This window comes from Sapajus apella, unplaced genomic scaffold (assembly GCF_009761245.1).
Source record: "Sapajus apella isolate SASKATOON/1434 unplaced genomic scaffold, GSC_monkey_1.0 scaffold43, whole genome shotgun sequence".
Lineage (NCBI taxonomy): Eukaryota > Metazoa > Chordata > Mammalia > Primates > Cebidae > Sapajus > Sapajus apella.
Genome location: NW_022436983.1, coordinates 6,158,141 through 6,179,947, shown reverse-complemented (window position 1 = coordinate 6,179,947; position 21,807 = coordinate 6,158,141). Strand labels below are relative to the sequence as shown.

Below are 21,807 nucleotides of genomic sequence, written 5' to 3'. Positions count from 1 at the left end.
AGGAGGCACTTGGGTGGCAACTGGGATAGAACCCCAGGCAGGCAGGTGACCCCTTGACTTTCCACCAAAGACAATGAAGTCTATTCCAGAATCACCCATCCTCCTCGTCATCTCAGAGGACTGAGCCTCCCATGTCCCTCAGGCACCGGCCTGGGCGCAGCCTCACCCCAATGCCCTTGAGGCTACGCAGGCCCTCGTCACACACAGTGCAGCCCGTCTCGAAGGTCCAGAAGCGTGGGATGTAGTTGCCCAGGTAGTTCAGCTGCAGCTGTCGGAGAGACGTGGGGTCACAGAGGAGCCGGCCAGTCCCACCCACCACAGCCCGGACTCACATCTCCCTGGGACCAGGTGGGTCGGCACCATCCAGCCCCCTTCCACCCCCTGAGCAGGTCTTGGAGACAATGCTCCATCCCAGGAGATGAACAAGCCGGTCTGAAAGAGTGTATAGGAGGGTTTGTCGCTCTAGTGCTTCTCCCAGGAGCTTGTAAAATTCCTAGGTCCTACCCTGCTCAGAGATTCCAACTGAACAGATCCTGGGTGGAGTCAGGAAATCTGCATTTTAAACACATCACATCCTCCTTCCTCTCCCTCATTCAGGCGGTGAAGGACCACACTCAAATATGCTGTGAGCTATGAGCCAGTTCCCCAGGGGCCAGTGAGGTCCATCCTGTACCTGGCCGCATCTGGACCCAGTCCCCTCCATCACCATAAACACAGGACATCTGTCCTACTTATGACCAACTATGTCTTATTGTCCTGTGCAAACATGGAATAAATATTTAGAGTGAATAAATGACTCTGCCCTGGGGTGACAGAGTGTGGATGGTTCTGGTAGCCCAGCCTAGGCCTGGATGGGGACAGCAGCCTCCTCTGTGTCCTGTGCCCAGCGAGAATAGACAGATTACCACTGACCATCACAGCAGGAAAAGAGGGCACCACGCTGAGCTCAGATGTGAGAAGAGAGTCAATGAGTTCATTGCAGGCCCCAGGTAGGTGGCCCTGGCCCCAGGGAGACACTATGGGGTCACAGTGGGAATGAAAGTGGAGCTCTGTCACCCTCCCACACTCCCCAGGAGCTGGGGCCCCCCTACCTTGGTTGGCCCATTGCCATGGATCAGGACCGGGAGGGTGTCATAGGCCAGATTCCTCGCTCTCACGTGGCCCATTTCAAACTTGAGCACGACCTCATCTGGGGGTCAGAAAGCACAGACCCACCCAGCATCAGACCCAGAAGTCAAGCTCAGGGTCCGACCAGCTGGGCTTAGATCCCAGCTCTGCAGTAAGTAGGCTATGGCCTTGGGCACGTCACTTCTCTCTAAGCCTCAGTTTCCTTTCCTAAAAAATAGGAATAATCCCTTCTTCATGGGGTGAAGGGGAGGATTTGTGTTGGGCAAGCATGGGGCACCAAGCCTGGTCCATGATGAGCACAAAATCCTTGGCAACCCCTATAATTGTTGTGGTTACTTAGAGCCAGGAGGGGCTGGGAGAAGAACAAAGACCTGGGACATCCTAGCTCCAGGCAACTCAGAGAAGCCCAAAGGACAAGGGTCTGGGAGGCCCCTTCTCTGAGTAGGCAGAGCAGACTGAGAAAATGCCAGTCACATGAGGGTGGGGGGAGGCCTGGGCATGATCAGGGCAGATCTTGTCCCATTGGAAGGAGCCTCTGCAACAGGGTCCCAATACCCATATTTGACCTATTCGTCTGCACATAGGAAAATGGGTATTTCGGCTGGGCACAGTGGCTCACACCTGTAATCCCAGCACCTTGGGAGGCCAAGGTGGGAGGATCACTTGAGCCCAGGAGTTTGAGACCAGCCCGCACAACATAGTGAGACCCTGTCTCTGTTTAAAAAATTAAAATAGGGCTGAGCATGATGGCTCATGCCTGTAATCTCAGCACTTTGGGAGGCCGAGGCAGGCGGATCACTTGAGGTCAGGAGTTTGAGACCAGCCTGGCCAACATGGTGAAATCCTGTCTCTACTAGAAAAATATAAAAATTAGCCGGGCATGGTGGCAGGTGCCTGTAATCCCAGCTACTTGGGAGGCTGAGGCAGAAGAATTGCTTAACCTGGGAGGTGGAGGTTGCAGTGAGCCAAGATTTTGCTACTGCACTCCAGCCTGGGTGACAGAGCGAGACACCATCTTAAAAAAAAAAAAAAAAAAAGGGAAAACAGGTAGCTCCTGACCTGCCTGGATCTGAACTCAGTGCTTCTTAACCCCCAGAAACCACAGTCAAACGGGTATGGTATTTCTGCATTTTTCCGGGAGCAGAGCCATAGCTTTCATCAGATTCTCAAAAGGGCCCATTTATCCCACAAAATCAGCTATCAGTGGATGTGGTTCACTTCCCTTTTGTAAAGATGAGAAAACTGAGTCTCCTGTGGGAGGGGGTGTGACTTGCTTGAGGTCACTCAGCAAGGCCTGTGGCAAAGCAACATCATCACCAGCCACTGACATGAGGCCTGGCCCAGGGAAGTTTGCGCCATCAAGGCTAGAGCAGCCTTTCTGCTTCCCAGGTTGCCCGTCCCACCAGCTGAGTCCCTGCCTCCAGCCCAAGACTCCTTCCCCTGGAAGGTGGGAAGGCCAGGAAAGCAGGGAAAGGGAACCCACCTGTAAGGACCTGGTATGCAGGGCAGGGTGTCCAGCACCTGCTGTGTGCATCCCCCAACTCCTCCCAGGCTGAATGCTCACCTGTCCCTGGCCCCCAAGAGAGACACAGTTCTGCGCTAGGACATCCAGGTGGCCCCTGCGGACCCCGAGATGAGATCAGTGACCTCCCAGCACAATGACCAGAGGGAAGTAGCCCAGTTCTCCTCCTTGGACTCAGGCCCTGCCTGGAATCCTTCCTATCACCCCTCTCAGGATCAACTCCTCCCTGTGGGGGCTGCTCACCCAAGGCTCCATCCAGGTTCTGGAAGATACGGCAGCGGTGGTCCAGGGTGATATTGATCTGCTCCTGCAGGAAAGAAAGTACCAGGCTGCAGTAGGGGAAGGCCCTGGGGGAGGCTGGGGCTACATCTCACCCACTGTGGGGAGTCTATACCCCAACCTCAGCCCTCTCTCCCCACACGTACTCTGCCACGTCACATCAGGGCAGGTGGGCGCCCAGAGAAGGCCACCAGCCAAGCTCCCGGGGTCTACAGTCTAGTGACTCCATTCACAGAAAACCAGGGACTCTCTGAACTGGAAGGAATCTAAAGATGCAGCTGGCTCACTTACAATGACGGCCTTAAGGGTAACCAGCGCCTGCCAAACACTCCACTACATGAACATCGCTACTCCAAATATTCTACACGTGGGTCGGGTGTGGCGGCTCACACCTGTCATCCCAGCACTTTGAAAGGGTAAGGCAGAAGGATCACTTGAGCCCAAGAGTTTGAGACTAGCCTGGGTAACATAGCACAACTTCATCTCTATAAAAAAATTTTGGCCAGGTGCAGTGGCTCACGCCTATAATCCCAGCACTTCAGGAGGCCGAGGTGGGCGGATCACGAGGTCAGAAGATCGAGACTATCCTGGCTAACATGGTGAAACCCCGTCTCTACTAAAAATACAAAAAATTAGCCGGGGGCGGTGGCAGCATCTGTAGTCCCAGCACCTATAGTCAGGAGGCTGTGGCAGGAGAATCAATTGAACCTGGGAGGCAGAGGTTGCAATGAGCCTAGATCATGCCACTGTACCCCAGCCTGGGTGACAAAGCAAGACTCCATCTCAGAAAAAAATAATAATCAAATAAAAATTCAAATTAGACCCACACAGTGGCACATGCCTATAGTCCCGGCTACTTGGGAGGCTGAGATGGAAGGATCGCTTGGGTCCGGGAGGTTGAGGATGCAGTGAGCTGTATTTTTGCCACTGCACATCAGCCTGAGTGACAGTGATGCCTCAAATAAATAAAATACTCTACATATGTTAATTAATTTAATCCTGACAACATCTCTGTGAGAGAGTACTATTCATTATTGCTATTTATTTATTTATTTATTTGAGATGGAGTCTTGCTCTTGTTGCCCAGGCTGGAGTGCAGTGGCGCGATCCCAGCTCACTGCAACCTCTGCCTCCCTGGTTCAAGTGATTCACCTGCCTCAGCCTCCTGAGTAGATGGGATTACAGATGCACACCGCCACGCCTGGCTAATTTTTTGTATAAGGTTTCACTATGTTGGTCAGGCTAGTCTGGAACTCCTGTCCTCAGGCGATCCACCCACCTTGGCCTCCCAAAGCGTTGGGATTACAGGCGTGAGCCACCATGCTGGCTCACTATTGCAATTTATAACTGAAAAAACAAGGCACAGAGAAGTTGCCCAATGTTACATAGCTAGTAAATGGTGAGATGGGATTAGAACCCAGGGAGCCTGGCCCTGAAGTCCTTATTCTAAACCACTGGAAAATGCTGCCTCTTTAAGACCCAAAGGCCAGGCATGGTGCTTTAATCCCAGCATTTTGGGAGGCTGAGGCAGGTGAATCACCTGAGGACAGGAGTTCAAGACCAGCCTGGCCAACATGGTGAAAACCCATCTTTACTAAAAATACAAATATTAGCCGGGCATGGTGGCGTGCACCTGTAATCCCAGCTATTCGAGAGACTGAGGCAGGAGAATCACTTGAACCCAGGAGGTGGAGGTTGCAGCGACCCAAGATTGTGCCATTGTACTCCAGCCTGAATGATAGGAGTTGAAACTCCACCTCAAAAGAGAAAAAAAACAACCCGACTATGTCAGCCAGGTGCGGTGGCTCACATCTGTAATCCCAGCACTATGGGAGGTTGAGGTGGGTGGGTCCTTGAGCCCAGAAGTTCAAGACCAGCCTGGGCAACATGTTGAGACCCCATCTTGACAAAAAATACAAAAATTAGCCAGAGCATGGTGGTGCGCCTGTGGTTCCAGCTACTCAGGCTGGGTGGGAGTACAGCTGGAGCCCGGGAGGCCGAGGCTGCAGTAAGCCATGTCCGAGCCACTGCTCCAGCCTGGGCAACGTGGCGAGATCCTGTCTCCAAAAAAAAAAAAAAAAAAAAGACTAAATTGTGTCTCATGGGGCCCTAGGCAGGGCAAGGAAGGGCAGATGTCACTCGAGGCTTATCCTTCATCCCATATAGGGAAGCTCTAGTTCTGTGAAGGATGTCACTGGAGGCAAAGGGGAAGGAGGGGGAAGGACTGAGGTAACAAAAAGATCATAGTTTCCACCATACAAGCCCAACTGCTTCATTTTATGGATTATCAAAATCAACACCCAGGCCAGATGTGGTGGCTCACACCTGTAATCCCAGCACTTGGGAGGCCAAGGCAGGTGGATCACTTGAGATCAGGAGTTCAAGATCAGCCTGGCCAACATGGTTGAAACCCATCTCTACTAAAAATACAAAAATGGGTCGGGCGAGGTGGCTCACACTTGTAATCCCAGCACTTTGGGAGGCCACGGCAGGAGGATCACAAGGTCAAGAGATTGAGGCCATCCTGGCCAACATGATAAAACCCCATCTCTACTAAATTACAAAAAATTAGCCAGGCATGGTGGTGCGCGCCTATAGTCCCAGCTACTCAGGAGGCTGAGGCAGGGGAATCATTTGAACCCAGGAGGCAGAGATTGCAGTGAGCTGATATCACGCCACTGCACTCCAGCCTGGTGACAAAGCGAGCCTCCATCTCAAAAATAAATAAATAAGTAAATTCCAGCCTGAGAGGAGCTATTCCCACATAGCCTGGCCGATGGATCCCCAGCCCCCTCTCCTTGGCCCGCCCACTGCCTCTTACCCTCTTCTCCGGATCCAAGAAGATCTTGGTGTAAAACAGCTGATCGCTGTCGCTGTCCTGGCCATCCCACTCGGCCACCAGTTTGCTGAGGTTGGGGGCATAACCGATGAAGCCTGGAGGTTGGTGGTTGGGGACACCAAAAGAGACCCTTGGCTTCCAGCCTCTAAGCCAGGGGTCTCCTCCACCCTTCCAGCTCATCCACCTTCACTCATATGCCCACAAACCCTGCCACCTCTCAGAAGTCCTCCTGAATTGACAGGAGATGGGTCTGCAGGTTGGAAATGGGCCTGCCAGTGAATGCCACTTATTAATGAGTTCCTACTGACCCCAAGAATAAGACTAACAGTGCCCACTAAGCTGTACTGTTCACTGCTGGGCACCACGTACATGACAAAGAAATGGACTGATGCAGGAGCCCCCAGAGAGCAGGGCTTGGAGAGTGCAGGCCTGGTGCCCCTTCTTACAGTTATCTGAGAAACCTGGGCCAGAGAAGGGCAAGGCTGGGCCAAGCTCACACAATGCCTTGGAGGCTAAGACCTGGCATAGTGGGGAAGCCACCTGGGCCCTGCCTAGAGTACAGATTGGTGAGAGGCAACCAGAAGGGCAATGGGACACCACTACTCCTGAGCCAGGGCAAGGCCATCTGGACTGCGCTTACTCTGAACCAATGGAGAAGAGTATCTGTTGAGGGCAGATCTCCATCTGAGGTTGAAAAGAGACCTGTGGATTTTATTCTCCACATAGTGGGAAATCATTAAGTGATGTGTGGATCTGCATTTTTTTTTTAATCTACTTTTTTGAGAGCAGGGGCACAATCTCGGCTCACTGCAACCTCCACCTCCTGGGTTAAAGCGATTCTCTTGCCTCAGCCTCCCAAGTAGCTGGGATTACAGGCATGTACCATCATGCCTGTAATTATTTATATTTTTACATATATATATATTTTTCTTTTTCCTTTTTTTTTTTGGGATGGAGTTTCGCTCTCGTTACCCAGGCTGGAGTGCAATGGCGCAATCTCGGCTCACCGCAACCTCTGCCTCCTGGGTTCAGGCAATTCTCCTGCCTCAGCTTCCTGAGTAGCTGGGATTACAGGCACACGCCACCATGCCCGGCTAATTTTTTGTATTTTTAGTAGAGACGGGGTTTCACCGTGTTGACCAGGATGGTCTCGATCTCTTGACCTCGTGATCCACCCGCCTCGGCCTCCCAAAGTGCTGGGATTACAGGCTTGAGCCACCGCGCCTGGCCATTTTTTATATTTTTATATTTAATTTTTATATTTTTAGTAGAGACCGGGCTTTGCCATGTTGGCCAGGCCGTTCTCAAACTCCTGACCTAAAGTGATCCACCCTCCTTGGCCTCCCAAAGTGTTGAGATTACAGGCATGAGCCACTGTGCCCAGTCTTGGATTTACATCATTTTAAGACCCCTCTGGCTGCTGGATGGAGAATGCCCTGGAAAGGCACAAGGGCAGGGATTGGTAGAGCAGTAAGGAAACTCTTACTGAAGGCCAGGAGCCCAGTTAGAATGGTGGCAGTGAACTGTGGGCAGGAGACAGCAGATTCCAGAGATCTTTCGGAAGTAGGAGGCAGGTAACCAGGTATGGTTACTCATACCTATAATCCCAGCACTTTGGGAGGCCAAGGCGGGCAGATCACAAGGTCAGGAGTTCAAGACCAGCCTGGCCAACATGGTGAAACCCTGTCTCTATTTATTTATTTATTTTTTTTCTTTCTTTTTTTTTTTTGGGACGGAGTTTCGCTCTTGTTACCCAGGCTGGAGTGCAATGGCACGATCTCGGCTCACCGCAACCTCTGCCTCCTGGGTTCAGGCAATTCTCCTGCCTCAGCCTCCTGAGTAGCTGGGATTACAGGCACGCACCACCATGCCCAGCTCATTTTTTGTATTTTTAGTAGAGACGGGGTTTCACCATGTTGACCAGGATGGTCTCGATCTGTTGACCTCGTGATCCACCCACCTCGGCCTCCCAAAGTGCTGGGATTACAGGCTTGAGCCACCGCGCCCGGCCCCCTGTCTCTATTTAAAAAAAAAAAAAAAAAAAAGAGGCCGGGTGCGGTGGCTCACGCCTGTAATCCTAACACTTTGTGAGGCTGAGGTGGGTGGATCACCTGAGGTCAGGAGTTCAAGTCCGGCCTAGCCATCATGGTGAAACCCCATCTTATTTTTAAAAAAGAAAAAGAAATAAAAAACTAGCTGGGCATAGTGGTGCATGCCTGTAATCCCAGCTACTCGGATGGCTGAGGCAGGAGGATTGCTTGAGCCCAAGAGGCGGAGGCTGCAGTGAGCTGAGATTGCACCACTGTACTCCAGCCTAAGTGACAGACTGAGGCACATCTCAAAATAAAAAAGGAAGTAGGCTGGGAGTGGTGGCTCACACTTATAATCCCAGCACTTTGGGAGGCCAAGGCGGGCAGATCACCTGAGGTCAGGAGTTTGAGACCAGCCTGACCAACATGAAGAAACCCCATTTTTACTAAAACTACAAAATTAGCTGGATGTGGTGACACATGCCTGTAATTCCAGCTACTTGGGAGGCTGAGGCGGGAGAATCGCTTGAACCAGGGAGGTGGAGGTGAGGAGCCATTGCACTTCAGCCTGGGGAACAAGAGCAAAACTCTGTCTCAAAAAAAAAAAAAAAAAAGGAAGTATTAGACAGGTTAGACAGGTGACTGGCAAATGAGGCGTCAGGAGTGACTCCTGGGTTCTGTCGTGGGGCTGGCCATCTGCTGAATGAGATGAGGAAAACCACAGGGGAACACATTTGGGGTTGGAAAGTCAGGAGCTCTATTCAGAACGTTCTGGAGACTTATGAGACACCCACACTGAATGTCAAACAAGTGGGGTCCTCACAAAGGCAGTGGATGGGCCCCTCTGCTAGGGCAAGCGCCCTGCACCCAGGCCTCTCACCTCCAGAGCCCAGGAACCTCTTGCCATCGGAGACTGCCGGATACTTGGCTTCCAGCCTGCGGTCTGGGTAGATGAGCTCCTCGGCCGAGAAGACCACCTGGCTCCTGGCCTGCCGGAACTTCTTCAGGAGCTCCCGGGGCCCCGATGCAAACAGCACATCATAGCTGTGGCCAGAACAGCAAGAAGATGGGGCAGGGCAGGGGTGAGCAGGGAGCCAGTGAGGGCACAGACCGGAGGAGCAAGGATCAAGCTCTCCACAAATGGCCCTCTGCCCACACCAGCCTGGGCCACCAGCTGGGAAATGGATCTGCCTCAGTCTGCAGCCCTGTCTGCCATGTTCCCACCCCTACGCTGGGCAGAGAGATGGTCCCCATAACATATCATCTTCTCTGACTTAAAGTGGGGCCATCACACTCCTGGGTCACCTCCTTTTCACCAAGCCTGGGAATGGACACCCTAAAACTGTAGGCAACCTTAGCCAGAGTCATCCCCCTTCTTCCCTGATGTTCTCGAAGGGCCTCATTTTAGAATTCTTCTGTCTTCCTCAGAGGAGCCCAGGCCAGGAAGCCCCGGCCCACCTACCTGTCTGTGAAGAGAATGACCAGGTCCTCCTTGTCTGCGTGTTTCTCCAGAGCTTTCTTCAGCAGCCGGACCTTTTGCCCTCCACCTGCCGATGTCCTCTTCTCCACATTCCAGTCCTCCCCCAAGCCAAGCGCCTGGAGAGAAACACACCTTAACACTAGCTTTTGGTAAAAAAATATTTTTCCAGGGCCAGGTGTGGTGGCTCAGGCCTGCAATCCCAGCACTTTGGGAAACCAAGGCATGTGGATCACCTAAGGTTAGGAATTCGATGCCAGACTGGCCAACTTGGAGAAATCCTGCCTTTACTAAAAACACAAAAATTAGCCGGGTGTGGTAGCACACACCTCTTATTTCAGCTATTCTGGAGGCTGAGGCAGGAGAATCACCTGAACCCAGGAGGTGGGGGTTGCAGTGAGCCAAAATCACGCCATTGCACTTTAGCCTGTGTGACAGAGCGAGACTCCATCTCAAGGAAAAAAAAAAGAAAGAAATATTTTTTTTGCTTCTGTGGGTCCAGCAACTCTGATCCTTTCCTGTAAGGAAACCATTCTCCAACAACGTGAGGCTCACCTGGCTCCTGGTGGTCATGTGACCATGTGTGGCCAATCAGAATGTCCTACACTTTCTGCTCCTCCCACACCTAGAAATTTGAGCACATGACCCCAGCATGGCCCATCAGCACCTTCCCTGGGGCTGTTTCTGTTAAAAACAGAACAGTCCGCCCTACGCAGTGGCTCACTTCTGTAATCCCAGCACTTTGGGTGGCCGAGGCAGGCAGATCATGAGGTCAGAAGTTTGAGACCAGCCTGACCAACATGGTGAAACCCTGTCTCTACTAAAAATACAAAACTTAGCCAGGCATGGTGGCGCATGCTTGTAATCCCAGCTACTCAGAAGGCTGAGGCAGGAGAATTGCTTGAATTCAGGAGATGGAGGAAGCAGTGAGTTGAGATCGCACCACTGCACTTCAGCCTGGGTGACACAGCAAGTCTCCATTTCAAACAAACAAACAAAAAACGGAACAGTCTACAGAACTTTCCTAAAAAGGAAAGGCTGCCTCCTGCTTAAGTTAAGAAGCTGGGGCACATGAGTCTGGTTGGTGGTCTGGTGGTCAGCTTGCCACCACGATGAAAACAGGGCCTAGAGGCCGGGCGCGGTGGCTCAAGCCTGTAATCCCAGCACTGTGGGAGGCCTAGGCGGGTGGATCACGAGGTCAAGAGATCGAGACCATCCTGGTCAACATGGTGAAACCCCGTCTCTACTAAAAATACAAAAAATTAGCTGGGCATGGTGGCGCGTGCCTGTAATCCCAGCGACTCAGGAGGCTGGGGCAGGAGAATTGCCTGAATCCGGGAGGCGGAGGTTGCGGTGAGCCGAGATCGCGCCATTGCACTCCAGCCTGGGTAACAAGATCGAAACTCCGTCTCAAAAAAAAAAAAAAAAAAAAAAAAAAAAAGAAAACAGGGCCTAGAGATGGAAAGACAAGGCCCTCACTTTGCTGCTTGAACCCCTGGATCCAGCCATACCTGAAGCAACCCTCTGCTTCAGCCCTCATTCATGTGAGCTAATATACTTGTTTGCTGGCTTAATGCCACCAGATTGCAAATTCTGTATAGGCAATGACATGTTCTGCCTTGTCCATCACCCTATTGCCAGTGCCCAACCTTGTGCCTGACATAAGGAAGCACTCAGGACTCAGCCCCATGGACTGTACACAGAGAACACCAAGCCCATGCCAGTGATCGACTGGGCATTAGCTCATGTTTCTTTTTTCTTTTCTTTTGAGATAGGGTCTCGCTCTGTTGTCCACGCTGGAGTACAGTGATGCCATCTCTGTTCACTGCAACTTCCACCTCCTGGGTTCAAGGAATTCTCCTGCCACACCCTCCCGAGTAGCTGGGGCTACAGGCATGTGCCACCATGCCCAGCTAATTTTTATTTTTTTTTTTTTTTTGAGACAGAGTCTCACTCTGTCAGCAGGCTGGAGTGCAAGAGAGCAATCTTGGTTCACTGCAACCTATGCCTCCTGGGTTCAGCCTCCTGAGTAGCTGGGATTCCAGGCATGTGCCCCCATGCCCAGCTAGTTTTTATATTTTTAGTAGAGACAGGGATTCACTATGTTGGCCAGGATGGTCTCGATCTCTTGACCTCGTGATCCGCCCACCTCAGCCTCCCAAAGTGCTGGGATTACAGGTGTGAGCCACCACATCCAACCTTTTTTGTATTTTTATTAGAAATGGGGTTTCGCCATGTTGGCCAGCCTGGTCTCCAACTCCTGACCTCAAGTGATCCACCCGCCTCAGCCTCCCAAAGTACTGGGATTACAGGCATGAGCCACTACACCCGGGCAACCACTCATGTTTCTTTAGAACAGGGAAGGTGTCTAGACCATGCTCATCTACAACACCTGGAGGAGCTTGTGGAAATGCTGATCCCAAGGCCCTGTTCTCTAAACTAGCCTCTCAGGTTAGGCATCTGGACACTTCTCTAGCCAACTCTGTCCCTCTCCATCACCCCCTAGACTCATGCTGTGTCCTCTGCCACGTCTTCCCATTCCCGACTAACTCATTTTCATCCTTCAGGCTTCCGTAAGCCTCCCCCATGACCCCAAGTCTATCTCAAGAGCTGTGGTGGTTTGGAAGGACATCAGCTCCTAGATTCTTCTGCCCCTCACTGTCTCTGCCTCGCCCAGGAAGCCCCTTACCTGGATCTTGTAGTTGAAGAACTGGGCTGAGCGCTTGAAGCGGCGGAACCCCTCGGTCTCCTTAGTGGCCACTGTGATGACTAAAAGGTTGTCTGCAGACAGAGGAGGGTATGGTGAATGGGAATGGAGGATGAAAGAGGTGACAGGGAGGAGGAGTCTTTGTTCCCAGTGACCTGTCAAATCCTAGCAGGCAGTGTCTTCATGTCAACCCATTACAGAACAGGGCCCAGGAAGGAAGGGATAATGGAGAGGAAATAACCCAGGTCTCCTGAGTCTTCTTCAGGGCTCCCTCCACCCAGTAATGACTGATAGAGAGTTGGATATTTGTCACCTCCAAATCGCATGTTGAAATGTGATCCCCAATGTTGGAGGTGGGGCCCAGTGGGAGGTATTTGGGTCATGGAGACAGATCTCTTATGAATGGCTTGATGCCATCTCCTTGGTAATGAGTGAGTTCTTGCTCTGAGTTCACGTGAGAGCTGGTTGTGTTTTGGTTGGTTGGTTGGTTTGTTGTTTTTGAGATGGAGTCTTACTCTGTTACCCAGGCTGCAGCACAGTGGCATGATCTCAGCTCACTGCAACCTCCACCTCCTGGGTTCAAGATATTCTCCTGCCTCAGTCTCCCAAATAGCTGAAAATACAGATGCGTGCCACCATGCCTGACTAATTTTTGTATTTTTAGTAGAGATGGGTTTTCGCCATGTTGGCTAGGCTGGTCTCGAACTGCTGACCCAGATCTGGTGATCTGCTTCAGCATCCCAAAGTGCTGGGATTACAGGAGTGAATCACCATGCCTGGCCAAGAGAGCTGTTCTGTTTTGTTTTAATTTTTTTTTTTTTTTTTTTTTTTTGAGGGGGATTTTCACTCTTTCCCCAGGCTGGAGTGCAATGGCGTGATCTTGCCTCACTGCAACCTCCACCTCCCAGGTTAAAGCGATACTCCTCCCTCAGTCTCCTGAGTAGCTGGGACTACAGGCACCCTCCAGCATGGCCGGCTAATTTTTGTATTTTTAATAGCAGTGGAGTTTTACCATGTTGGCCAGGCTTGTCTCAAACTCCTGACCTCAAATGATCCACCCACCTCGGCCTCCCAAAGTGCTAGGATTACAGGCATGAGCCAGTGTGCCCAGCCAAGAGCTGGTTTTTTAAAAGAGCCTTGCACTTCCTCCTCTCTCTTGCTATGGCTCTCACCATGTGATATGCCTACTCCCCCTTCATCTTCTGCCATGAGTAAAAGCTTCCTGAGGCCTCACTGGAAACAGAGCAGATGCTGGTGGTATGCTTGTACAGCCTGCAGAACTGTGAGCTAAATAAACCTCTTTTCTTGAGAAATTACCCAGGCCTCGGGTACTTCTTTACAGCAACATAAAACAAATAACAATGACCAACATGTCTACGGCACATGCTTTATGTGCCATAGACAGGTGTCTACACCCTGCATTATAGGACTGAGTTTCTGGCTTTAGAGGACGTGGGAAAAAGAATTTACTCTGAATGCTGACCACCAGGAAGATCTCTGTGGCCAGTGATAGACATTAGCCCAGGATGGCAAATACATGGCTCACAGGTCCCTGCCCTTCACACCTGCACTCAGAGCAGACATTTCTAATCTATCCCAGTCTTTCTTGCTGAGTTATCACATGGCTCTGGATTCTTCCAACGCCATGCTTGAGGCTGATATAACCAATGAGTTGGCCCAGAGTAAAAACTGACTTGAAATCCATTGATCCACTCCTGACCTTTGGCCAGAGCAACCATTCCTACTTTTTTTCTTTTTTTTTTTTTTGAGATGGAGTCTCATTCTGTCACTCAGGCTGGAGTGCAGTGGCGTGATCTCGGCTCACTGCAACTTCCGTCTCCTGAGTTGAAGCAATTCTCCTGACTCAGCCTCTTGCGTAGCTGGGATTATGGGTGTGAGCCACCAAGCCGGGCTAATTTTTGTGTTTTTAGTAGAGACCAGGTTTCACCACATTGGCCAGGCTGGTCTTGAACTCCTGACCTGGTGATCCACCCACCTCAGCCTCCCTAAGAGCTGGGGTTACAGGTGTGAGCCACCGCACCTGGCCCCATTCCTACATTTTAACAAGGAACCTCTCCCAGGCTCTGTAGTGTGACCTGCCTCTGCAACAGAACCTTCTGGAAACAACTCCCCAGAGAGCATCTTAGGGAGCCCTGGGGAAACCCCTCCCAGAGCACACTTTGAGGCTGTGTTCTCTGAGAAGTGAGGAGTCTGGAGCTAGCCTGCCTGGTTAGAATCCTAGCTCTGCTCCTTACTAGCCGTGTAACGTGGGGCAAGTCCCTATCCCTTCTGAGACTCAGTTTCCCCCTTGGAAAGCAGGGATAATAACAGTACCTACTTCTCAGGGCTGCTGGAGTAATTAAATGATACCAACCATGTAAAATCCTTATTGGGATGCTCGGCACACATGAAGAGGTATTACTGAAGTCCAGGCACGGTGGCTCATGCCTGTAATCCCAGCACGTTGGGAGGCTGAGGCAGGCAGATCACCTGAGGTCAGGAGTTCAAGACCAGCCTGGCCAACATGGTGAAACCCCATCTCTACTAAAAATACAAAAATTAGCGTGGTGGCGTGTGCCTGTAGCCCCAGCTATTTGGGAGGCTGAGAGAGGAGAACTGCTTGAACCCAGGAGGTGGAGGTTGCAGTGAGCCAAGATCACGCCACTGCACTACAGCCCAGGCAACAAAGCAAGACTCTGTCTCCAAAAAAAAGAGAGAGATATTACTGGCCTGGTATTCAACACCCTCTCTGATCTGGAGGGTGATACTCATCCCTCTCCACCATGCGGCCCCCTTCCAACTGGGGGTGTCTCTGCTTGCTGGGTTCCTCCCATCCTACCATGGCTCCGTGTCCCCTTTCTTGTTTTTGTTTTTTGGGGGTTTTGTTTTGGAGACCCAGTCTCACTCCCATTGCCCGGACTGGAGTGCAGTGGCACGATCATGGCTCACTGTAGCCTCGACTTCCTGCACACAGGTGATCCTCCCACCTCAGCCTCCTGAGCAGCTCAAGGGACTACAGGTGCACACAAGCATGCCCCGCTATTTTTTTTTAGTAGAGATGAGGTTTCACCATGTTGCTCAGGCTGGTCTGGAACTCCTAGCCTCAACCAATCTTCCCACCTCAGCCTCCCAAAGTGCTGGGAATACAGGCGTGAGCCAGCAAACCCAGCCTGTCTTCTTTCTGTAACCTTCCTCCAGGTCCCAGGGCCAGTGACAATGACGTCCCTTCCACCTCTATGAAGCCTTCTCGGATTTCTTCTGCCCTCTCTGGCCTCCCAGCCGCAGAGGCAAGACCCACTCTGCAGTGCTCATCATTGTCTCCTTGGGTAAGTCTTAGCTCCCTCAGGGTCGAGGCTTACACTTTTCACCTGGTGGCCAGATTGACAGCAGGCAGGTAAGGCCTTCCCCTCCCAGCACCTCAGGAAGTCAGGAAGAGCCTGGACTGGAGGAACAAAGGGGCCTGGCTTGCCAGAGCTGGCAGGACAGGGGCAGCCGCAGACCCAGCAGGGAGCTGGCCCCAGGGCAGGGGGCTGACGCCAGGCAGCCCAGTAGGGCTTGGCAGGGATCAGCTGTGAGTGGGCCCAGGGACCTGGGAGAGGGGGTGTATACACCAGGCAGATGTGGGCAAAAGGTCTCACCACCTGACCCTAGGATCCAGAGAAGAGGGGTGCTGCTCACACGTGGGGCAGGGCTCCCCGCAACTCTTGCCAGGACGGTGAAATCTCCCCCAGGTGAAGAGAACCAGAGCCACCAGCTCTGAGGCCCTCTTGTCAACAGAGGGCTGCTGGGGACATTAGGAGTGTCACATTTCATGGATGGAAAAACCCAGCATGAGACACTGTGAGTGAGAGAGAGAGAGAGAGAGAGAGAGAGAGAGAGTGTGTGTGTGTGTGTGTGTGTGTGTGTGTGTTTGTGAGTGTGTGTGCACATGCATGCACAATTCAGGATTCTTGATGGGCACAGGCTCTCGAACTCAAGCAGCAGGGGTTAGGGGAGGGGATGGGGTAGCCTGACTCAAAGCCCCTTTCTCAAGTTCCTGCTTCTCAGTAACAGCAACAATAATGGCTACCTTCACTGAGCATTTTCCACGTACCAGACACTGTTCCTTTTTTCTGAGACAGTCTCACTCTGTCACCAAGTCTGGAGTACAGCGGTGCGATCTCAGCTCACTGCAACTTCCACCTCCTGGGTTCAAGCAATTATCATGCCTCAGCCTCTGGAGCAGCTGAGATTACAGGCGCTGGCCACCATGCCTGGCTAATTTTTTTGTATTTTTAGTAGAGTCAGGGTTTCACCATGTTGGCCAGGCTTATCTCAAACTCCTGACCTCAAGTTATCGGCCAGCCTCAGCCTCCCAAAGTCCTGGGATTACAGGATGAGTCACCACACCTGGCCTTTTTTTTTTTTTTTTTTTTTTTGAGACAGAGTCTGGCTCTGTCCCCAGGCTGGAGTGCAGCTGCTCAATCTGGCTCACTGCAACCTCTGCCTCCAGGGCTCAAATGATTCTCCTGCCTCAGGCTCCCGAGTAGCTGACATTATAGGTGCATGCCACCACACTCCATTGATTTTTGTATATTTAATAGACAGGGTTTCACTATGTTGGCCAGGCTAGTCTCAAACTCCTGACCTCAGGAGATCCGCCTGCCTCAGCCTCTCAAAGTGCTGAGATTACAGGCATGAGCCGGCGTGAGCCACCGTGCCCAGCCAATGCTGATCTAAGCACTTCATACATACTAACCCCCCACTTTCCAGTTAGGAAACCAAGGCTAGAGCTGGTGAGTAACATGCCCAAGCTAGGAAGTAGCAGCACCAGGACTTGGACACAAGCCTGAACCCAGAGTCTCCTCTCTTAACCTAAATGCCCTTTCCCAGCTCACTGTCAGGCCTGGCCAGAGCAATCCATAAGGCACGGATACATAAGACTCATTTTCAAGCACCAAGGCTCTTCCCACCTGCTTTCTGTCTAGTCCAGCCAGCCTGCCTTGGGCTAAGGCCAAGGCTTGGCACTCAGAGCTCTCAGCCCTCCCCACCTCCTGCCCAACGTCCAGCAATGACTTCCCCAGAAGAACCCGTGATCCAGGATCAGCAGAAATCAATAAGAGACAGCAGAGGGTGTATAAAGACAGATTGCTGGGCAGGGAACTTGGCCTCTCTGTGCCTCAGTTTCCTCATCTGTAAAATGGAAATGATACAGATGATAGCATCTCTCTCCAGAGACTTTCATGAGGATTCAATGAGCTGATGCCATAAAGCGCTTGGCACAGTGCCTGCCTTGGTGGTTGCGGGGGTTCTGGTGACAGGGAGCCTCCCCTAAAATGGGGAGCTGTGCTTGGGTAGGTGCTGCCCTGGGGGTCAGGAATAAAGAGGAGCTGCCTTCCTGAGAGCAAGAATGATGCAGAGGTCAGGCAGGGTTGCTCACGATTGTAATGCCAGCATCTAGGGAGACTGAGGCAGGAGGCTTGTTTGAGGCCAGGAGTTCAAGACCAACCTGAGCAATAAACTGAGACCCTGTCTCTACAAAAAATGAAAAAATTAGCCAGGCGTGGTGGCATGCACCTCTAGTCCCAGCTACTCAGGAAGCTGAGGCAGCAGGATCACTCGAGCCCAGGAAGTGAAGGCTGCAGTGAGCTATAATCATGCTACTGGGACACAGGAATTAGCCAGGTGCAGTGGCTACTCCCAGCACTTTGGGAGGCCAAGGTAGGAATGATCACTTGAGTCTGAGAGTTCGAGACCAGCCTTGGCAACATAGTGAGACCCTGTCTGTACAAAAAAATAAAATTTAATAAAACTTTCAAGAAAAGAATGATGTGGCCGGGCACAGCGGCTCACGTCTCTAATCCTAGCACTTTGGGAGGCCAAGGCAGGTGGATCAGCTGAGATCAGGAGTTCTAGACCAGCCTGGTCAACATGATGAAACCCTATCTCTACAAAAAATACAAAAATTAGCGAGGCATGGTGGCAGGCACTTGTAATACCAGCTGCTCGGGAGGCTGAAGCAGAAGAATCGCTGGAGCCCGGGGGACACAGGTTGCAGTGAGCTGAGATTGCGCTTTTTCATTCCAGCCTGGGCAAGCAAGACTTGAGCCTGAGAGTTCAAGGCCGTCTCAAAAAAAAAAAAAAAAAATGATGTGGAGAGACTGAGTGTGGGGGCGTGCCCATGTGATGAGCTCCTGGAAGAATGGGACCTCTGGGCACCCCTGGTTTGACTGTGCCAGCTGATGCCCCTCCTCCCCAAGCAGTCCCAGCCTGAGGCGTGGGTGGTCACTGTGTGGCCTGAGTCAAGGCACAGTCATGACACACCCAGTCTGCTGCCTGGGGAGGCGGGAATGAATGAAGCCCTTCTCCCTTCCCCCTCCCCCATCCTCCGTCCCCACCCCAGGCTTGAACTGAGGCCAGGAACAGTGTCTGGCAGGAGATGGGGATGCCCAGCACCTGGGAGCTAACTTTGGCCTCCCCGGGGCCAGCTGCCAATTTAGGTCTCCCCAACCCCAGCCCCAGCCCCACACCATCCAGTGCAGCCTTACACCTGGGACCCTTCTGATCTCTAGTCGGGAACAGCACCACCTGAACCCCTAATCCAGCCCAGCTGAGCCTCTGATCTCCTCAGCTATCTGTCCCTCACCGTGGCCAAACCAAGGCCTACAGGGAAAGGCAGGAGGTGGAGATCTGCTAGAAGTTTCTACAAATAGGAGGAAGGGCTGTGGGACATCTGGCCTCTGCTCTAGGGACATCTGCCTGTTTGGATGATGTCTTTTATTCCCCCAGTTCCCTGTGATGGAAGATGTTGCTTTGTTGAAGGCTTCTTGTGTCTCCCACCTTGTTCTGGAAACCCCCTCCCCGCTACCAGGATGCACAATATCTCTTCCCTCAGACATGGGGTGTCTACTGAGGTGAGGTGCTCTGTGCCCCCCTCTGATTGGGAGCCCCCTAAAAGTGAAAACGGTCCCTGTTTCTCTCCATGCACCAAGGCCATGGATTTTGGGTGAGGGAACAGACCGACTGCCGACGGCACCCCACCCAACTCACTCCCCAAGACTCTACAGCAAATCCCCTTCCCCTGCGGCTGAATCCGCCTCAACGGCTGCCCTCCCAACCACCTGCCAGGGAAAGGGAGGAGCTGGCCTCTCTGGGGGCTGCTGGGGTGCCCCCCAAAATACACACACTAGTCAGTAGGCTGCTCAGGCAAGGCCTGCAGGGAAGATGAGCATTTCACTCTGTCCTCCCATCCAGCTGGCTGAAGGTCACACCTCAGCTGGGTCTGGGGGAGCTGAGCAGGCTCCCCAGGCAGTGTTTCCAGGCAACAGCACCCCCCTCCCATCCAGAGGTGCAGAAATGAACAGTAGGTCTGAGTTCCAGATGATGCCCCCACCTCCAACCAGCTCTGGCAACGAGAGACCAGATGTTTAACCTTCCAGGGCATCAATCTTCCCATCTCCAAAATTCGGTTGATGATTCCTTACTTATGAAAGGGATCCTGGCCGGGTGCGGTGGCTCATGCCTGTAATCCCAGCACTTTGGGAGACGAGGCAGGCAGATCACTTGAGGTCAGGAGTTCGAGACCACCCTGGCCAACACAGCAAAACCCTGTCTCTAATAAAAATACAAAAATTAGCCGGACGTGATGGCGCATGCCTGTGATCCCAGCTACACGGGAGGCTGAGACAGGAGAATCCCTTGAACCTGGCAGGCGGAGGCTGCAATGAGCCAAGATCATGCCACTGCACTCCAGCCTGGGCAACAGAGTGAGACTCCATCTCAAAAAAAAAAAAAAAAAAAAAGGGTCCCAAAACCTGGGATCCTTCTGGTGGTACAGTTCCAAGTTCTTCAGGAGGGTGGGCTGAAGGAGGAAGATGCCATGGAAGGTACTGCCAGTTCCGCTTGGCTTTGCTGGGACTGTCCGCAGTCTGTGTCCTTCTTGGGACAGCCCTGGAGATGGCCAATGCCAGGGAGGGCTGAGGAGGTGGGCAGCACCCACTCAGGACAGTGGGGCACATACTGCAAGCCAATCTGCCTTTAGGAAGTTGAAGGAGCACTAGACTGGAGTCCAGCTGACCTCAGACCAGCCACCTCCGGCTGGACCACCCTGGACAGTCACTTCACCTGTCTGGGTCTCCGTTTTCTCAAGCATAAACTGGAGGGAGAGCCGGGCGCAGTGGCTCATGCCTGTAATCCCAGCACTTTGGAAGGCCGAAGCAGGCAGATCACCTGAAGTCAAGAGTTCAAGAGCAGCCTGGCCAACATGGTGAAATCTTGTCTCTACTAAAAACACAAAAATTAGCCGGGTATGGTGGCACATGTCGGCAATCTCAGCTACTCGGGAGGCAGAGGCACAAGAATCGCTTGAACCTGGGAGGCAGAGGTTGCAATGAGCTGAGATTGCGCGCTGCCCTCCAGCCTGGGTGACAGAGCAAGATGCCGTGTCAAAAATAAATAAATAAATACATTAAATAAAATTTTAAAAAAATAAACTGCAGCGAGGAGGACCAGCCTGGCAGGGGCTGAGCACACCACAGGGGGCATGGGTGAAAGGGCAAACTGCTCCACAAAGTGAGCTACACCTTCCACCTCATCTGTCCCTTGTCCCCTTTAAGACCCCTCGCTCCCACGGTCATGAGGCTTCCCTGCTCTGGAAGCAGACATCTGGGTGGGTGGAGTAAATCCTGGTTCTAAGGCCCACAGGTTGTGTGATCTTGGGCAAGTGAATAACTCTGGAGCCTCGGTTTGCCCAGCTGGAAAACAGGGATAACTGAAAGAAACACTTGCCAGGGTGGCAATCATGCCTAACGGATGCCTGGCCCATAGTGAGCGCTCCGCAGAGTAGCCATTGGCGGTTGTTATTATGAGAACTATTATTATTTGAGCCTTTCTGTGCTGAATGGGACTCAGCTGTCACCCTTTCCTTCCCGAAGCAGGAACCGCAGCCCCAAGAGGGGAAGCGATTTGTTCAAGCCACCAGCGAGTAAGTGGACAAGGAGCCGGAACTCAGACTCCCTCCCCAGCCCAGGCCTCCCATTCAGGTCGTACCCAGGGGCACAGCCCCGGGACCGGCCCTCCCGCCCGGATCCGCGCTCCCGCCCCCGGCCTTCGCGCCCTCACCCTCCGGCTTGGCATCGCCCTTCGCTTCGGCCAGGAGCAACCAGCCCAGCAGGGCCAGGAGCAGCAGGGACCGCATGGCCGGGTTCTGGGGACTATCGGCCGACCCGGCGGCGCTGGCAGGGCTGGAAACTTCGCGACGGGGCCTCAGGTCCCGCTGCCACGCACTGGGCCCGCCCCGGGGGCGGCACCGCCCCGCCCTCCCCGCCCTCCCCGCCGCCTGCCCCGGGGGAAGGGTTTTTCTGCAGACGTGCCCGAGCCCGGGCCTCTCCGAGTGCAGGCAGCTCCCTCCGCCCGTCGGTGCGGCTCCCGGGGCTTCCGCCAGGCCCTGCCTCCTCCCTCCCTTCTCTGCGGGGGTTTACTGCGACCAGGAAGAAGGCGGTGAGAGGAGGGCGAGGCCACCATTTCTAGACCCCAGATTCCGCGCCAACGCTCCATGGCATCCATACCCGTGAGCCTCGGTTTGCTCGCCCGAAAAGTGGGGCTTTTGATAGCATCTGTTCTTTGGGTCCTGCAGGGGTTAATGGCGTTGCCTGCAGCGCACCTAGAGCAGCCCCAGGTCAAGCCCCAAGGAAGTCAGCTTTAATGATTTCAGCAGTCCTCCCCCAAACCCAAGGGGTAAGGGTGGGTAGGGATGCGTTCAGAGACATGGACACCCCTCCGTGGTCCACCCGGACCGCTGGAAATGCAGAAAGCACCCCTCCACTCTCCACCCCACAATCCCCAAAA

At 52.9% G+C, this 21,807-nt stretch overlaps 1 protein-coding gene across 1 annotated transcript in view; it reads right to left on the bottom strand.

The window, feature by feature from the left end:
* PLOD1 (procollagen-lysine,2-oxoglutarate 5-dioxygenase 1) overlaps window positions 1-21,572 on the bottom strand; it is a 33,891-nt gene extending 12,319 nt beyond the window's left edge. Inside the window, exons 1-8 of the mRNA XM_032301206.1 lie at window positions 21,082-21,572; window positions 11,965-12,056; window positions 9,261-9,394; window positions 8,679-8,842; window positions 5,751-5,863; window positions 2,894-2,957; window positions 1,092-1,189; window positions 167-268 (exon numbers count right to left, since the gene is read on the bottom strand). Coding sequence (XP_032157097.1) covers window positions 167-268; window positions 1,092-1,189; window positions 2,894-2,957; window positions 5,751-5,863; window positions 8,679-8,842; window positions 9,261-9,394; window positions 11,965-12,056; window positions 21,082-21,157 — 843 coding nt within the window. The 5' untranslated portion in view covers window positions 21,158-21,572. The remainder of the gene's footprint in view (window positions 1-166; window positions 269-1,091; window positions 1,190-2,893; window positions 2,958-5,750; window positions 5,864-8,678; window positions 8,843-9,260; window positions 9,395-11,964; window positions 12,057-21,081) is intronic.
* Window positions 21,573-21,807: the final 235 nt, after the last annotated feature.